The following is a 15,400-nucleotide window of genomic DNA, read 5'->3' as shown; positions in this document are numbered from 1 at the left end:
TACAGGCAAAAGTCATGACAAGTCAAGAAAAATCTTCCTATACTTAATAAAAAAGAATTATATCTGCCAACACAGCAGTATTAAAGACAGAAATTCAGGGAACCTCTGCTTTATGTTGTGAATTTTCTTTCTCTGTACCTGCTATACATGAAAACACAACATAAGAAACAAGTGGATTAGAACAAAAGGCTTTGGGGCATAAACTTGAATTATTATTGTGCACTGTGCTATAAAAGTCTGAAATTTATACACATGTAAGGTGATTATGTAGTAAGCTTAAATACATACAAATCCCATCTATATGTGGAGAACAAACCACTTCCTGAAATACTTCCTTTTTCAGCCAATAGTGATTTGAGATTCATTGCTGAATTACATAGTTTCATAGTTTCATAGTTTCATTCAGGGTTGGAAGGGACCACAAGGATCATCTAGTTCCAACCCCCCTGCCATGAGCAGGGACACCCCACACTAGATCAGGCTGGACAGAGCCTCATCCAGCCTGCTCTTAAACACCCCCAGGGACGGGGCCTCGACCACCTCCCTGGACAACCCATTCCAGGGTTTCACCACTCTCATGGTGAAGAACCTCCTCCTCACATCCAGCCTGAATCTCCCCACCTCCAGCTTCATTCCATTCCCCCTAGTCCTATCACTACCTGATATCCTGAGAAGTCCTTCCCCAGCCTTCCTGTAGGCCCCCTTCAGATACTGGAAGGCGACAATTAGGTCACCTCAGAGCCTTCTCTTCTGCAGACTGTACAGCCCCAACTCCTTCAGTCTGTCCTCATAGGAGAGGTGCTCCAGCCCTCTGATCATCCTCGTGGCCCTTCTCTGGACACGTTCCAGCACCTCCACATCCCTCTTGTAATAGGGGCTCCAGAACTGGACACAGTACTCCAGGTGGGGTCTCACCAGGGCTGAGTAGAGGGGGAGGATCACCTCCCTCGACCTGCTGGCCACACTTCTCCTGATGCAGCCCAGGATCTGATTGGCTTTGCGGGCTGCAAGTGCACACTGAGAGCTCATGTTGAGCTTTTTGTCCACCAGCACCCCCAAGTCTCTCTCCTCAGGGCTATCCTCCAGCCAGTCACTGCCCAGCCTGTATTTGTGCCTGGGATTGCCTCGACCCAGATGCAGGACCCTGCACTTGCTCTTATTGAACTTCATGAGGTTGGCCTGTGCCCACCTCTCCAGCCTGTCAAGGTCCCTCTGGATGGCCTCCCTTCCCTCCAGCGTGTCTGCTGCACCACACAGCTTGGTGTCATCAGCAAACTTGCTGAGGGTGCACTCAATGCCACTGTCCATGTCCCCCACAAAGATGTTGAATAAGACAGGTCCCAGGACTGATCCCTGAGGGACTCCACTTGTCACTGGCCTCCACTGGGACATGGAGCCATTGACAGCCACTCTTTGGGTGCGGCCATCAAGCCAGTTCCTTATCCATCTAGTGGTCCACCAATCAAACCCATGTGTCACCAGCTTGGACACCAGGATGTGGTGTGGGACAGTGTCGAAGGCTTTGCTCAGGTCCAGGTAAACGACATCAGTTGCTCGCCCCTCATCTATTAATTTTGTCACCTGCTCATAGAAGGCCACCAGGTTGGTCAGGCAGGATTTGCCCTTGGCAAAGCCATGCTGACTGTTCCCAATCGCCTCTTCACTATTCTTTTGAGCGAGTAGTGACTCCAGGAGGATCTGTTCCATGATCTTTCCAGGCACAGAGGTGAGACTGACTTGATTACACTTGATTTTGCATAAATTCCACATGTCAGAAATTAATAATTTACCTTCTATTTGTGGTACTTCTCCCTGAAGTTTAGCCTTGCTTGTGAAAGGTGCATTCTGCAGCACCAGCGCAAACAGTGAAGGAATCAGTGACTGCAGAGCAGACAGATACATGTGGAGCTTATGTTCATCCAAGCCATGTTCTCCTTCCTGAAATAAACAGGACATTTACTTCAAGTTCTTGGTTTGGACAATCTGTTGCTTAGGCATGTATTCTCTGGCAAGAGATCAACACATCTGTGATGAGCTTCTATACAGAGACTCTAGTTATAACTTATCCTAACCACAAGCTTACTTTTGTCACTGTCCAAATCCCCTTGTCATCCTTAAGTTACTTCTACTGAAAAGAATCAAACTGTTCATGTCAGTGAATATACTGACATTCTGAAGGAACATTTTCCACACATCTTGGAAATGTGTCTCCTTGGTCTCAGAGACCAATGCATCTGACAACTGAATAAACTAGTGGCTTGAACTCTGAAAACAAGCACCTTGGCTAAGTGTATTAGATCATAAGAAGATACTCTATCTTCCAGAACTTTCCAGGGATCTACCAAATGAATTGCGCAGACAATGTGGCTCATCATTGCAACTGACCTAATTAAACCATTAAATTCTACTTATTTTATCCAATAAAAGTTGCAAACTATGGTATATGGCACTACAAAACAATTTAAAGGTACGGCCAATGTACTCAGAACAATAGAGATCATGCAGTCACCACCCCAAGCAAGCATTTCCCGAATTGCACTCTGATTACTGGGCTATAAAGGAAAATGTTACTAAAGATGAATATTTTCTCTTCTTTTGCTTTTGGTGTTGTGTTTTGTTGGTTAGTTTGGGTGTGTTTTTTCTGTGGTGTTTATTGTGTATTGTTTATTGTTTTTTATTGTTTTTGGTTGGTTTGGGCTTTTTCCTTCTCTTTTTTTCCCCCCTCTCCTTCTTCCACAGTGTGAGTTATGGAGTTACAACAGAATTCTCCACAAAAATTTGCCCCCATGGAACGTTAGATAGTAATTATTTACCTTTTTTTTTTTTTAAGTGCATATGTAATTAAGAGACAAAGCAAATTCTCCAGTGTAGAAAGAGCTGAACACATACCCTGAGCAATTTTTCAATTTTATTAAGCAGTGTAGGTATAAGGTGGAACTGTAAATTCCCCAGTTCTGTTGTCCAAGCAGCATAAGCAGGTAAAAACACCTGATGGGTTGCACTAACTACACGTTCTGAAGGGTCTCCTAAAGCTGAAAGCAGCAGTTCAAAGCCCTGGAAAAAGATAACAATTAATTTCATTATTTCCCTGTAATTTATGCTGAAGTTCCCTACATGGAAGATGAAAACTAGAAAGATTAGAACCTATTTTTAAAACTCTACAACCATAAAAATAGAACAAGTCAGTACTTGGAGACATCTCAACAGATATTTCCACCACATCTAAAAGGTAAATAGCTGGTGGTTCAGTGGTCCTGGCCAATATTTCTCTGCAGGCAGGTTCTCAGAATCAATACAAACTCCTTCTTCCACTCTGCTTTCAAACATTCAAAGACAGGATTAGGAGTGCTTAATTTTCACTTATCAGAAGCTATTAGGCTGCATTAAGTTGAACTACAAGAAGGGTTTGTTGTAGTAGACGAATCTCTCTTAGGAAGTGATGATATCAAATTGCCTAACAGTATCAGGTGGGCATTGGAGCAGTATGTTTTGAAGCTAAATTATGAGATATGAGAGAAACTTCTATATAAGGCTTATACCTGAGGTTCTAATGATACAGTATCACAGTATAACTAAGGTTGGAAGAGACCTCGAGGATCATCGAGTCCAACCTGTCCCCACAGACCTCCTGATTAGACCATGGCACCAAGTGCCACATCCATACTTTTAAATATGTGTTTTCTTTTTGCTCTTGGTTATACAACAAAAGCAAGACAGGCTCTCTAACTCTTCTCAAAGTAGTTAAAGGAAAAACTTCACACAGGATTGGAAAGCAATACAGTATATTACTGGAAGATTAAATGGAAGTGCTATTTGTAGCTCCATGCTGCAGTGCTAAACATGTAACATACAAAGAAATCCACAGGCCGCGGTTATCCAAGAACCTCCTTAGGCCAAAGTTTCCCCAACTTCCACCAAACCAGGCCAAAATCCAGGCTTCAAATGCACCCCCCCAATACCTCCCTGCTACTGCCCCTCCCCTCCACCCCCCTAGCCCAAAATGACTCAGCAAGAAATTCAGCATTGCCCAGATTGCTAGCAGGCTGCTCAAGGCCAAAACACTCCCCCATACCAAAACAGGAGATAAGGGAGACCATGTTGGAAGGGAGCAGGGAGAGGAGAAGGCGAGATGCAGCTTGTGCTGTCTCCTTTTAAAGGCCAGATGCAGGCATTCTGGGAATGAAATAACAATTACACTTTCCGATCCACCTCCTGGACCTATCTCACTTCTGGAGGCCTGTACAGGCATCTAGAAAGACTCAACAGAAATACATGAAATTATGCACCTCTCTATTAATGAAATAACTACTGAAGACATTTTATACATACAGAAGCCAAACCAAATTATACCTGTTGATATTTGTCTGGATCATCAATATATCCCATAATGATGCCAAGGCTTTTGATCACAGCTTCTCGTACCAGATCTGCCTTATCTTCCATTAGCATTTGTTGCAGCATGGAAAGGACTAATGAACTACGAATTTCTTTCTGTTTGTAAACAGGAAAACATACTTGTAAAATTCAATGAAACACAGAAACATAGGTTTGTATCCATTTTACAAATAGGTTGCACTTCTATTAGTGCTCACAAATTAAATCCCTTCCTCCAACCACAGATCCTTTTATATTAAGACATTCTGTTTTCACAACAGAAAATGTATGAATATAAGAAGTCAGTAGCCTCACCAGAGAGAGTATGTTGTCCTACTAAGCCCAGAACTCAGGTCCTTTGATTCATATGGAACCAAAAATAACTATCAGCAAAACACTACTATAGGCCTAGACTTAAGACAGTAGCAGTAATCACTGCATTGCTGAAGCAGAGGACTTAATTTGGATTACTCTCCTCTTTCTCTGAAGCTTCAAATTGTAGTTCACCACTGATTTAATTTTGCTGCTGCTTCTGACTGGTGGCAGTCTTCACGCACCATTCCAGTATCTGAAGAACTCTATTATTGGGTGCCAATTATTTTAAAAGAGATTATTTCCTTAATTGGCCTAACATAGAGAACATAGTGCTTAAAAAGACATTTTAGAGGTCGATTGACCCAATTCTTTTATAATAAGCTATCTCCTTCTTAATAGGATTTAATGAATCTCACATTTTTGAAGACCATGTGAGTATCTATGCATAACACACACACTTTAAACAATTTAAAACAATAAAGGATGTTTGTCTTATGCAACAGAGTTGCACCTTGCTTTCACTAGCAAAGGATTTAATATCAGTATTAATACTTACTGGAAGATAAGGTGCTAGTGCTCCACAGGACTCTGCTACCAGTAGCCGCCTCTCTGGGTATTTATGGTTTATCTGGAAAGAGAAACAGAATGGTTAGCTGCTTTACAGTAGCCAGTACTGAATATGCAGTAAGAATAAAATGTAGAAGAGGTGTCCTCATCTTAGATAGACACTAACTGTGCCCACTGAAGTTGTATAAAGACACTAAGGAGCCTTAAATTCTCACATGGAGGCATAAAGGCAAGGCAGACACAACCTACTCTTTGTCACACAAAATACAGCTGCTAGTAAGAGAAGAATTGGAAAGCATTTATGCAGTAAAAACAAGGGTGGAAAGCAACATATGGGGTGCTGAACTCTAAAGAATATGAGTTACTTCTGAGCAGGCACATTATGAAATATTTTGTCTTCCTCAAAGACAAAAGTGCCCTCTAGTGCTCTGAGCCAACCACTGTAGCACAGCTGCCAAGGTCTTGCTGAGCAGCCAAAGTCAGATGACACATGTATTAAAACAAACAGCACTAGCATGCTATTGAAATTCTCCTATCAAGCCCAGCTTAAACATGTCAAGTCTCCAAAATGTAACAGCTTCTATACTCAAGAACCTCTGGACCGTGTGCTACCTCCCCTTTTCACAGAACAGCTTGACTTGGAAGGGACCTTGAAGATCATCTAGTTACAGCCCCCCTGCTATGGGCAGTGACACCTCCCACTCACCATATTGCTCAAAGTCTCATACAGATTAGTCTTGAACACTTCCAGGCATGAGGCATCCACAACTTCTCTGGGTGACCTGCTCCAGTGTCTCACCACCCTTACTGTAAAGAATTTCTTCCTAATGTCTAATCTAAATCTGTCCTGCTCTAGTTTAAAACCATTGCCCCCTGTCCTATCACCACACACTCTTATAAAAAGTCCTTCTCCAACTTTCCTGTAGGTCCTCTTCAGGTAGTGGAAGGCCACTATAAAGTCTCCCCAGAGCCTTATCACATCAACCAGCACCCCTGAGTCATTCTCTGCAGGGCTGCTCTCTCTTATCACTCAAGGTCATCTGAATATTCTGCCTTACAAACTTAATATTGATGGTATGGAACCAATTCTGCATCCTTGTGGAAACAGCTTTAGTGGCCAGCACAACAGTTGAACCATGAGATACATGATGTGTTCCACCATACTTTGTGAATAAAGAATTTTAGGGTAGAATGGTGAGGGAAATATGACTAGTTGGATCCTGTCAGATAAAGCAATGTATGCATGTTGTGTGACTATGTCTTGCTTGCTTGCTATGCAGCATACAGCCTTGGTGAGACAACCATCTTACCACAGAAAAGACCAAGGTCTTCTTTGCTTTCTTTGTCTCTGATTTTATTATGAAGGCTTGTCTTCATTAACGACAGATGACAAGGCAGAATGCACCTCAACAGGTATGCAGATGACACAAAACTGGAAGGAATGGTTGATATATTCAGATGGGTGTACTGCCACTCAGATGCACCTCAAGAGGCTGGAGAAATGTGCAGACAGGATCCCTATGAAGTTCAAGACATAGAATTGCAAAGTCCTGGACCTGAGTGGAAATAATTCCCCTTCACCAGGATAGAGATGGGGACAGATGGCTGGAGCAGTTTAGCAGAGAAGGACCTGGAGGGCCTGAAAAATACCAAGCTGCCAGGAAGACCAATGCTACACTGGCCAGTACTAGGATAAACATCACCAGCAGGTAATTTTGACTCAGCACTGGTAAGACCACATCTGGAGTACAGTGTACAGTTCTGGGTTTTCCAGCTACACAGACATATTAGAGGAAGTCCAGGAGAAAGACATTTAGATGGTTAAGAGCCAGAAGTATCTCATATATGGAGGAGGATGAGACAGCTGTGATTGGTCTTTAGCGAGCTCAGGAGGAACCCTATGTGCATGTATAAATATCTATACCTATTTGCAGAAAGGTAAAGAACACAGAGATGCTCCATAAAAGGACAAGAAGAAATGGGATACAGGAACTTCTGTTTCACTGAGGGGATGGCCGAACCTTGGAACACATTAGAGCCTTTATTCTTGGACACATTCAAAACCAGGCTGGACTGCCTGCTATGGCTGACCTTGTTTTAAGGAGGGGGCTTGCACTACAGGGTGTTCAAAGATCCCTTTCAACCTCAGCCATTCTGTGACTCTCAATTCTGCTGGCTTAGGAGAAACTACAGATGAAGATACAGTAATAAATCAACTCTGGACAATTTCTTATCTTGACTTTATTTCCACAGCACACTCAACAATAGTACCTAACCACTAATTCAGTTAGTATTGATGTCTTCAGCTTTCTTCTGGTTTTGATCTGAAACCACCAAGAACTCTCTTGAGAGTGAAATGTGGCAAAGATCATTTCAAAAAGACTTGAATGAACAAACCACAAGCCTCAGGACTAAACTGTCTCAAACATGGGAGTCTCAAACATGGGAGAAATTTTTTTGAGTGTCTATCATTATTTTGCATTCATATATCAGTAGGACACTTGTAGCAATTTTTTCTAAGTATGGAGATTTCATAGATGAGACACACTATGGGCATGCAACAGGCTGCTTTAGTACCTAAAGATCTTTGCTTGCATGCCAGATTCCCAAATGAAAATTCCCTACAGGTAACAGAGACTTTGCCTACTGGAGCGCTGCTTATCTGAGGGAAATCGCAAAGATCAGTTTCAAGTGGTTTCTGAGGGCTGGCAATGCAGTACCATAATGACACACTGGAGGCAGGCAATTCAAGTATCTGCAAGGTCTGTGGCCAGAGAAGATTATTAGATCTTCAAAACGTAAACATAACTGTAAAATGTTTATTACCATTTCTTTTCCTTTTGTATTTAATAAGCAGTAGTACAAACTTGGAAGCCAAATCACTGGTCACTAGTTTGAAAGGACATTTTAGTGTTCACAGAACCCTCATCTAAATTCAGATAAGCAAGCTACCAAATTCTACCAGTGAAGAGCACATAGAAACATCACAAAGACTAATCTAATAACTCTTGAGCTCCAGAACACATGGATGACAATGCCGAGTCTTCTGAGGGCCCAATACTTAGCATCTGTAAATAGATTTTGGTTAGAGATCAACTGCATGAATGCTTTCATGATTAAAGTGTCTACTGAGAAAATGTAGAAACCTGTGTTTATTCTACAAACTCAATGAGGTTCTCTGCCAAACTGCCAGCTGAAAAGAATGACCTGGTTTCGGTACTGCAAACAAAGTCTGGCAAATTGCATTAAATAAATGCAAGATGACATATGGCTTGGCAGCCTGTTATTTGTACTGCTACTGTTTCTCTTTTGCATCAGCAATTTGCAAGAAACCAGTATGATGCTGGGCTCTTCCTGAAGACTTTTTAAACAGTTAGAATTTTATGAGGACTGGGAAAATGAAAAAGACCACTGTGATTCTAGAAGACACAAGTAAACTTCAGCTGATCTTACAGGTCCCCTCTACAGGGCACTTATTTCTGTATACTTTGATCTTTAAGTTTCTGTTAATTTAAGCCAGCTGAAGTGTGGACACCACTCCACAGACTTAATGCAATTGAAAAAAAGTCATTAAAAAAAGTCAGTGAATAAATCTTCAAATGAAAATGGATTTCCAGTAGCCTGGAAATTACAGTACAAATTATAAACCTGGTAATAGTTAGGTAAAACTGCTGATGAACATGTGCATATCTACATTTCAATGTAACAAATATATGCAAGTTAACTAGAATCTCCAGACAGTCTTGAGACATTTTCTGCTTCTGAGTTCTATTAAATGTTACTATATTCAAGAATAAATAATAAGGACAAAGAATATGCAAACATCTTGCTGAAAAAACATTTTCAACAGCCTTTTATTGAAAAACATGATTGAAACAAGCTCCCTCTCAAATAAAACTCAACTTGTATCAATTTGCAACCAATTTCCCAGCTTAAAGCACAAAATGATCAATTACCTGTTCCCAACACTGTGGTAAAAGCTCAGCTTCTACACGTGTTGGTCCAACATGTCGAGCAAATGCCACACACCCAGTCAGTATCATCTGTCTGAAAACATAAAGGTTTCTTCTATTAGAAAGTGAAGTTCTATAATACATATAGAAAACATTCTTTAAGTTAGGAAAAACAGATGCTGCCAAACAACAGAGAGATCTCTACAATCAAAATTTCACACCATGCACACTGACTTAAAGGCTAAATCTTAAAATGAAAGCCACTATGGTCCCTGCTGATTGCAGGAGGACTCAGACTTGATGACCTTTGAAGGTGCCTTTCAACCCTGACTATTCTATAAAACTCTATCTTGTTTTCTATTTAATGTACCTTTTATAGAAACCTGCAGGCTTCAGAGTCCATGAACCAGACCCTGAGAATATTTGATTTGGGAATCTGATTCCTTAATATCTGAGATTAGGAATCTCTGATTAAATCTCTGGTTTAACAATTATTATTGAATATTAAAGATGCAGCATGCAGTATAAGGATCTAAGTTACTTCACACCATCATACTATTGGTATTTTACTCAAGTAAGCATACTGTTTTTATTTAGAGATTTAATTAACATTGGTCAAAGCAAGTAAATTAATTATTTTATGACATGGTTTTGCAACATAGTAACATCCAAGTTACTGTCACCTCTCTCAAACTACTGGACCTAACTCTTGTCAGAAATCATCAAAAGCCCATTACAGAAGGGAAGCAATTAATCTACCAATAGTAGCTATGATCACCTGACTAACTTGCATTTATATTCTCCATTTAACTTTCCTCCAAGTTTGCTGTTCCTTAAATTTCATAGGCACAGAGATTCATAGAACAGTTTAGATCAGAAGGGACCTTAAAGACCTCCCCTGCTGCCCAGGGTTGGCTCGGGACAGTCGGTTGTGACAGATCTCAATGACAGGTCACTGAGAAAATGTTAACACTAAGCTATCACAAAAATTGCAGTCTAGGCTGGATATAGAGAAATCCTCTTTCTACTTATTGTCATAATGATCCCTTTTGTTAACAAGATGCTGGGAATGATTCTCTCAAAGAACTCTCCCCAGGTCATGCACTTAGAATCACTTAGATCATTTAGTTGGGAACACAAAGCAAATCAGTATGATTCAGCAGAGCATTAGTTTGCTTCATCAGTATAGAAACCAAAGTGAAATTGAGACTCACACTAGAGAAACGAGGCAGAAATTAGAGCAGAGCTTTTAGAAAGTGACTGCAATGGAGGTAAATAAATAACATGTAAGATCCTTAACACCATTGTTCTGGTGCCTAAACCTGAATGCCTTTGCTTAATTCATATTGCACAACACTGCCAAAATACAATTTAAACTTATTCAGATAAAAACTAAGCAACTATAATACACTTCCATACAATTACTTTAAGTACAAATCCATACTGAAATTTGGAATATATTTGTTAATCTGATTTGTATTCAGAATCTCTTTTACTTGATGGAAATTTATTTATTCTTGGGTCAGGTGTTATGGCATCTTTAAAACAGATCATGATTTTCACATGTGTAAATGCAGGTTATGTAGGTGCAATTTTTGTCCTGGAGGTTATGGAGAACTTTCTCCCCAGATTTCTAATGAAAACTGATTACTTTTGGATATCAATTTCTACTCACAATAAAGAATGAACAACTTCAAGAAAAAGCTGCATGGATTTTTTTTCTTAGCCACTGGAAAATACAAACCTAACTGCAGCTGAATAGCTGTATAGCAAATCTTCTTGACACATGACCAATCCTGTGACAAATTAACTACAAAAAACTACAGTATAACTTCTTTCCTTCCTCAACAACAAAATAATTTTAGCTTCTTAATCTGCATGGGGCATTCAAAACATTTTAGATAATAGTAGATGTTTCAGAAGAAGATTTCTAATGAATCTCAAGTAAGACAAGGACTGCATCTTTCTGTAATTTCAACCTGCACAGTGCCACTATGCTATAAATTTGGGGTTTAATGTATGGATTTTGGTGTGTTTTGTTTTTTGTTGGTTTTTTTTTTACCTCCAAAGCAATCTCTTTTAATTGTGTCTCACTTATAAATTTTACCATGGAAACAATTTAGAACACTCCAGTTTCAGAGAATCTTCAAAAGAAAAAGCTTTCCTTCTATTTCATAAAGGATATTTTGTCTGAAGACAGAATAGAGCCACAATAGATACAGACACTTTACAAAACACTTCTGATGAAAATAATGGAAGAGCTACAGAACAAATATGAAAAAACCTTCCACAATTAGAAGAGGAAAAATATCAGCTAGGAAACTGTCTTTCAACTTTAACGATATACTTATTGAGTCTGGTATGAAGTCAGATTTCCTGAATACTATGGAAGAACTAAATTTATACAACAACACATAAAACATACTTCTGTTTCAAAGTCATAAAACAAAGCGCTTAACACTTGTCACAACTAAATCACTGCTTCAGTCTTCTGAATTTTTTATTGCTAAAATAGTACTGAAGCATAAGTTGGGAGAGTACTATGTTCTCATGTTATTTTCCCCAACTAAACATAGTAGTCAACTTAAGAACATATAGATCACTAAGATACATGAAGACAGAGGTTTAAAAAAAGCTGTTTTGATGTCTACATCAGCCACTGCTTAAGAATTATGATCTTAAAGGTAATTTCAACAAATTTTTTCAGATCCTCTTTAAATAAAAGAGGAACTGAAATGCTACACTGCAGCTTACCAAGTATATTCTTACACTTCACTAACTAGATAGCACAATCATGGAAACTGCTGAAGTCCACATAAATTTGCTGATGCTACACCAGCAAAGTATCAGCTTAAGCGAAACTTGACTAAAATCATCCAACAATATCCAGTTTCTATTAAGTTCTGCTTCTTTGACAGAGATAAAGAGTTCCTTCTTGTCCCGCAACACACACGCACACACACCTTTGCTCATCATCTGGTCGTTTGATCAAATTGAACAGTATGTGTAGAAGTTGATCTCTCTCTTTGGGTTCAGGATGGAGGCAGGCTGTACACAGTATGAGTGGGATCAATTCCTAAAATTTTGTGGGTAGGGAAAAAATCAAACAAAGTAAAAATGCTTTGGGCATATATTCATAAATGGCAAAAGAAACTAAGACAATAAATCTAGCCACGTAACACCAAAACAGTCAGAGAGTTTTAGAGTCTTGATTCCTTAAATGACCTGAAAAGAAAGGAAGTGGAAGTTTACAAAAGCTAGAAATGTTTTCCTGCTAGGAAAGATCAGGGGAGCACCAGTACATAAAATAGAAATGTCTGCAAAGATTACAATTAACAAATGCAGGTCACCTGTAACCTGTTAAGAGGACAATCACAGTTTAAATTGTCTTCACTACCTACTGAACCAAAACAAATTCCATAGATATCTATGGAACAAAGCTGCCAATGCCATGCAGAGGAAAGATTAAAGTTTCCCATTAAACCTGCACAGTTTTGAGCACAAGTTAGAATAAATACTGAGAAACACACAATGGTAAAGGTGACTCCAGGGAGATACCCTCTGTTTTGTGATGAGTGAAAACTGTAAGATTTTAAATGTTTGTTGATATTTTTTTCTATAAAGAGGCAACATATGAAGCTGAATTTTCATTTTACAGCAATTCAATTCCTTTAAGGAACAAATCATCAAGAAACTACTGTGTAAAATATTAACTGAAAGAAAACAGAAGGCTGTTCACAATAGTGAAGACTTTCTCCTTTCTAAATATGCCTTCAAAGCTAGTGGTATTCATTCCCAGAAAAAAACCACCACCACCCAAATGGCTATAAACATGAACTGGAAGTCCCCTTCCTTGACCTTGTTGATGTGAGCCTTCACTCTAAGCAAATTTGGAAGCCACATAATTTCTAGAAGCAATTATCACACTGAGAGGTCGGGGTAAAACAACCAGATGAAACCTAGGTGCCTTCAGAGAAAACATGGGCAAGTGATAAGGGAGACTCTCCTGCCTGTTACATACTTTTGAGCCACTTCTGGCAGACAAGCTTTTTGTGAATTAATAAACTGTGATAAGCAGATGACAGTGGGAAACATTCCTGAAGTTACTAGTAAAGATTATACAAAACCTGGAAAAACCAATAGTTATTAGTAATAAATTATCATGTCTGCAAGAAGAAATTAGCACCTCCCTGCTAAGTGACCTATTCATGATGGTCTTGAGAGTAAGCCTGTTGAACTAAAGGGACACATGGAAACAAGACTGAACACATTCTCACTGCCCAACTTGCATTCTCCTAAACAGCATGTGATATGTTTGAAATCAACAGAGAACAATACTCTATTTTAGAGCAAAATGCTCTATTTTAGACTGAATAAATGAAGCTGACATTGCACAGAAGAACTGAAACAGCACATCTTCTCTCTGTTCTGCTTCTGTTCAGGCAGGTCTCTCCATAGAAAACCTCACTCCCCCCCTCCCCCCCTAGTTCCTTTGGACAACTTCTCCCTAACTTATAACAACATGCTCTGTTGTTACCTTTGAACAGGATTCACTGACCCAACTCAGGTTCTCAATACAGGCAATATTTACACTGGCACATAGAGCATCTCTTCATTATGGTCAAAATATTATGGATTTTAATGCTAACTGGTATGACATCTATAAACCATATGTCAAGCAGTTTCTCCTACTTATAAGAAGTATTTTTAAATGGTAGAAGTATAAAAATAAAAAAAAAATTATGCATTTTAACATGCATCCTATGGTAAGCATTTGTCAAATTTGCTGACAATTTTCCTACAAGGTAGGAAGAATTTTCTGCCTCTGCTGTTGCCTTCACTCTAATTTTTAAGTTCATATTCTGACAAAAGTCTTCTACATGTTATTGTCTTTCATTAGTGTCTTACTTGAAGCACTCATAAGCGAAATAATTATCTCAATGACTCATTTACTCACTGTTAAATGCAAGACTGGTTACTTCAATAGCTTAGGATAGTCATCTTTTTTATTATTTCAAATACTAACATAATCATATGGCAAACAGGTGACAAAATAATATATAAACCAGGATAACTTCAGGGTGGAATTTGCAAATATGCCTCTTTTACCCTTCTCCAATAGTCAGTGCTTCTACTGTGAACCAATGCTGTGTTAAAATTCCTCCGTAGCTCTGCATCTGACAACCAGTAAATGAAGCAAAATAAGATTAGCTGCAGGAAAGGCAGTAGCTGCAGGTACTACTGATATGGAGTCTCTTGCACAAATATGGATTTAAAGTTCTGAATTAATCCTTTTAGTTTTAAAATGAAAAACCAGTTAATTATAGAATTAATCCATGACTCAGAACTTTGTGCTCCTCATCTTATTCATGTTAAAATTACAACTCTAATTACATTTCATGGGATAAGACTATTATTCCAGGACTCAAATTATGCCTCTCACAGACCCAAAGGAATAGTTTCACAGAAGAATCAAGGCAGACATACATGTGAAAAAAATCCTTTTACTTCTTTGTTTGTATCTCCTGTTTATTTGGAAACTTGCATATAGAAACACTGTGACAGAACTACTGGCATAAACATAAATCCACAAACATTGTCATTCAACTCCTTGCATCATGAATTATGTTAAAGACATGGTTTTAAAATTCAGACCAGAGAGTAAAAGGACACTCTAAGATTGTGCCATTTCCCCTCTAAGAAAACTGCACTAGCCCCTCACATCCAAAGAACAGAACTAAAGGACTTCAATAAAAAATGGTTATGTCTCTCTTTCATGAGTGCAGGGACAGCTCCACCCCCAAACAAAAAAAAGCCCCCAGACTCTTGTAGGTTAGGGATTAACTGTCCTACCATCAATTCCTCCAGAGGACTAGATAGCCTCAAGGGGAGGACACAGGATATTGTCATCTCTTACTCTATTCCCTCTTCCTGTATCTCCCTTTATAAGGAGCAGCCCTTGCAGTCATTGCTCCCTCTCCCTCTCCGCTCTGGGCATGTGACTGCTGCCATCACTTTTTGTCTGTGTCAGGGTGAGGCCTTGCTAAGCTTGCATGCGAAAAATAAAAGTTACAGAAACTAACCCTGGAATAATAGAGATAATGAAAAGTATAACTCATTAAGAAAAAGTGTTTCTTGATTAAGATCAAGAATAACAAGATCCCTCTATTAAGTGAAGGAGTTCGCTCTGG

General features: G+C 39.2%; 1 protein-coding gene across 3 annotated transcripts in view; it reads right to left on the bottom strand.

The window, feature by feature from the left end:
• The window catches only part of RELCH (RAB11 binding and LisH domain, coiled-coil and HEAT repeat containing), a 76,344-nt gene that overhangs the window by 23,620 nt on the left and 37,324 nt on the right, over positions 1-15,400 (bottom strand). For all 3 annotated transcript variants that reach the window (XM_068161002.1, XM_068161001.1, XM_068161000.1), the window contains exons 11-16: positions 12,173-12,285; positions 9,213-9,303; positions 5,246-5,317; positions 4,351-4,491; positions 2,890-3,054; positions 1,791-1,938 (exon numbers count right to left, since the gene is read on the bottom strand). In XM_068161002.1, coding sequence (XP_068017103.1) covers positions 1,791-1,938; positions 2,890-3,054; positions 4,351-4,491; positions 5,246-5,317; positions 9,213-9,303; positions 12,173-12,285 — 730 coding nt within the window. The remainder of the gene's footprint in view (positions 1-1,790; positions 1,939-2,889; positions 3,055-4,350; positions 4,492-5,245; positions 5,318-9,212; positions 9,304-12,172; positions 12,286-15,400) is intronic.

This window comes from Melanerpes formicivorus, unplaced genomic scaffold, assembly GCF_026170545.1.
Source record: "Melanerpes formicivorus ecotype bairdi unplaced genomic scaffold, bMelFor1.0.p_v2 SCAF_55, whole genome shotgun sequence".
In the NCBI taxonomy this organism is placed as follows: Eukaryota; Metazoa; Chordata; class Aves; order Piciformes; family Picidae; genus Melanerpes; species Melanerpes formicivorus.
The sequence above is the reverse complement of the archived record's forward strand: the minus strand, read 5'-3'. Positions and strand labels throughout refer to the sequence as shown.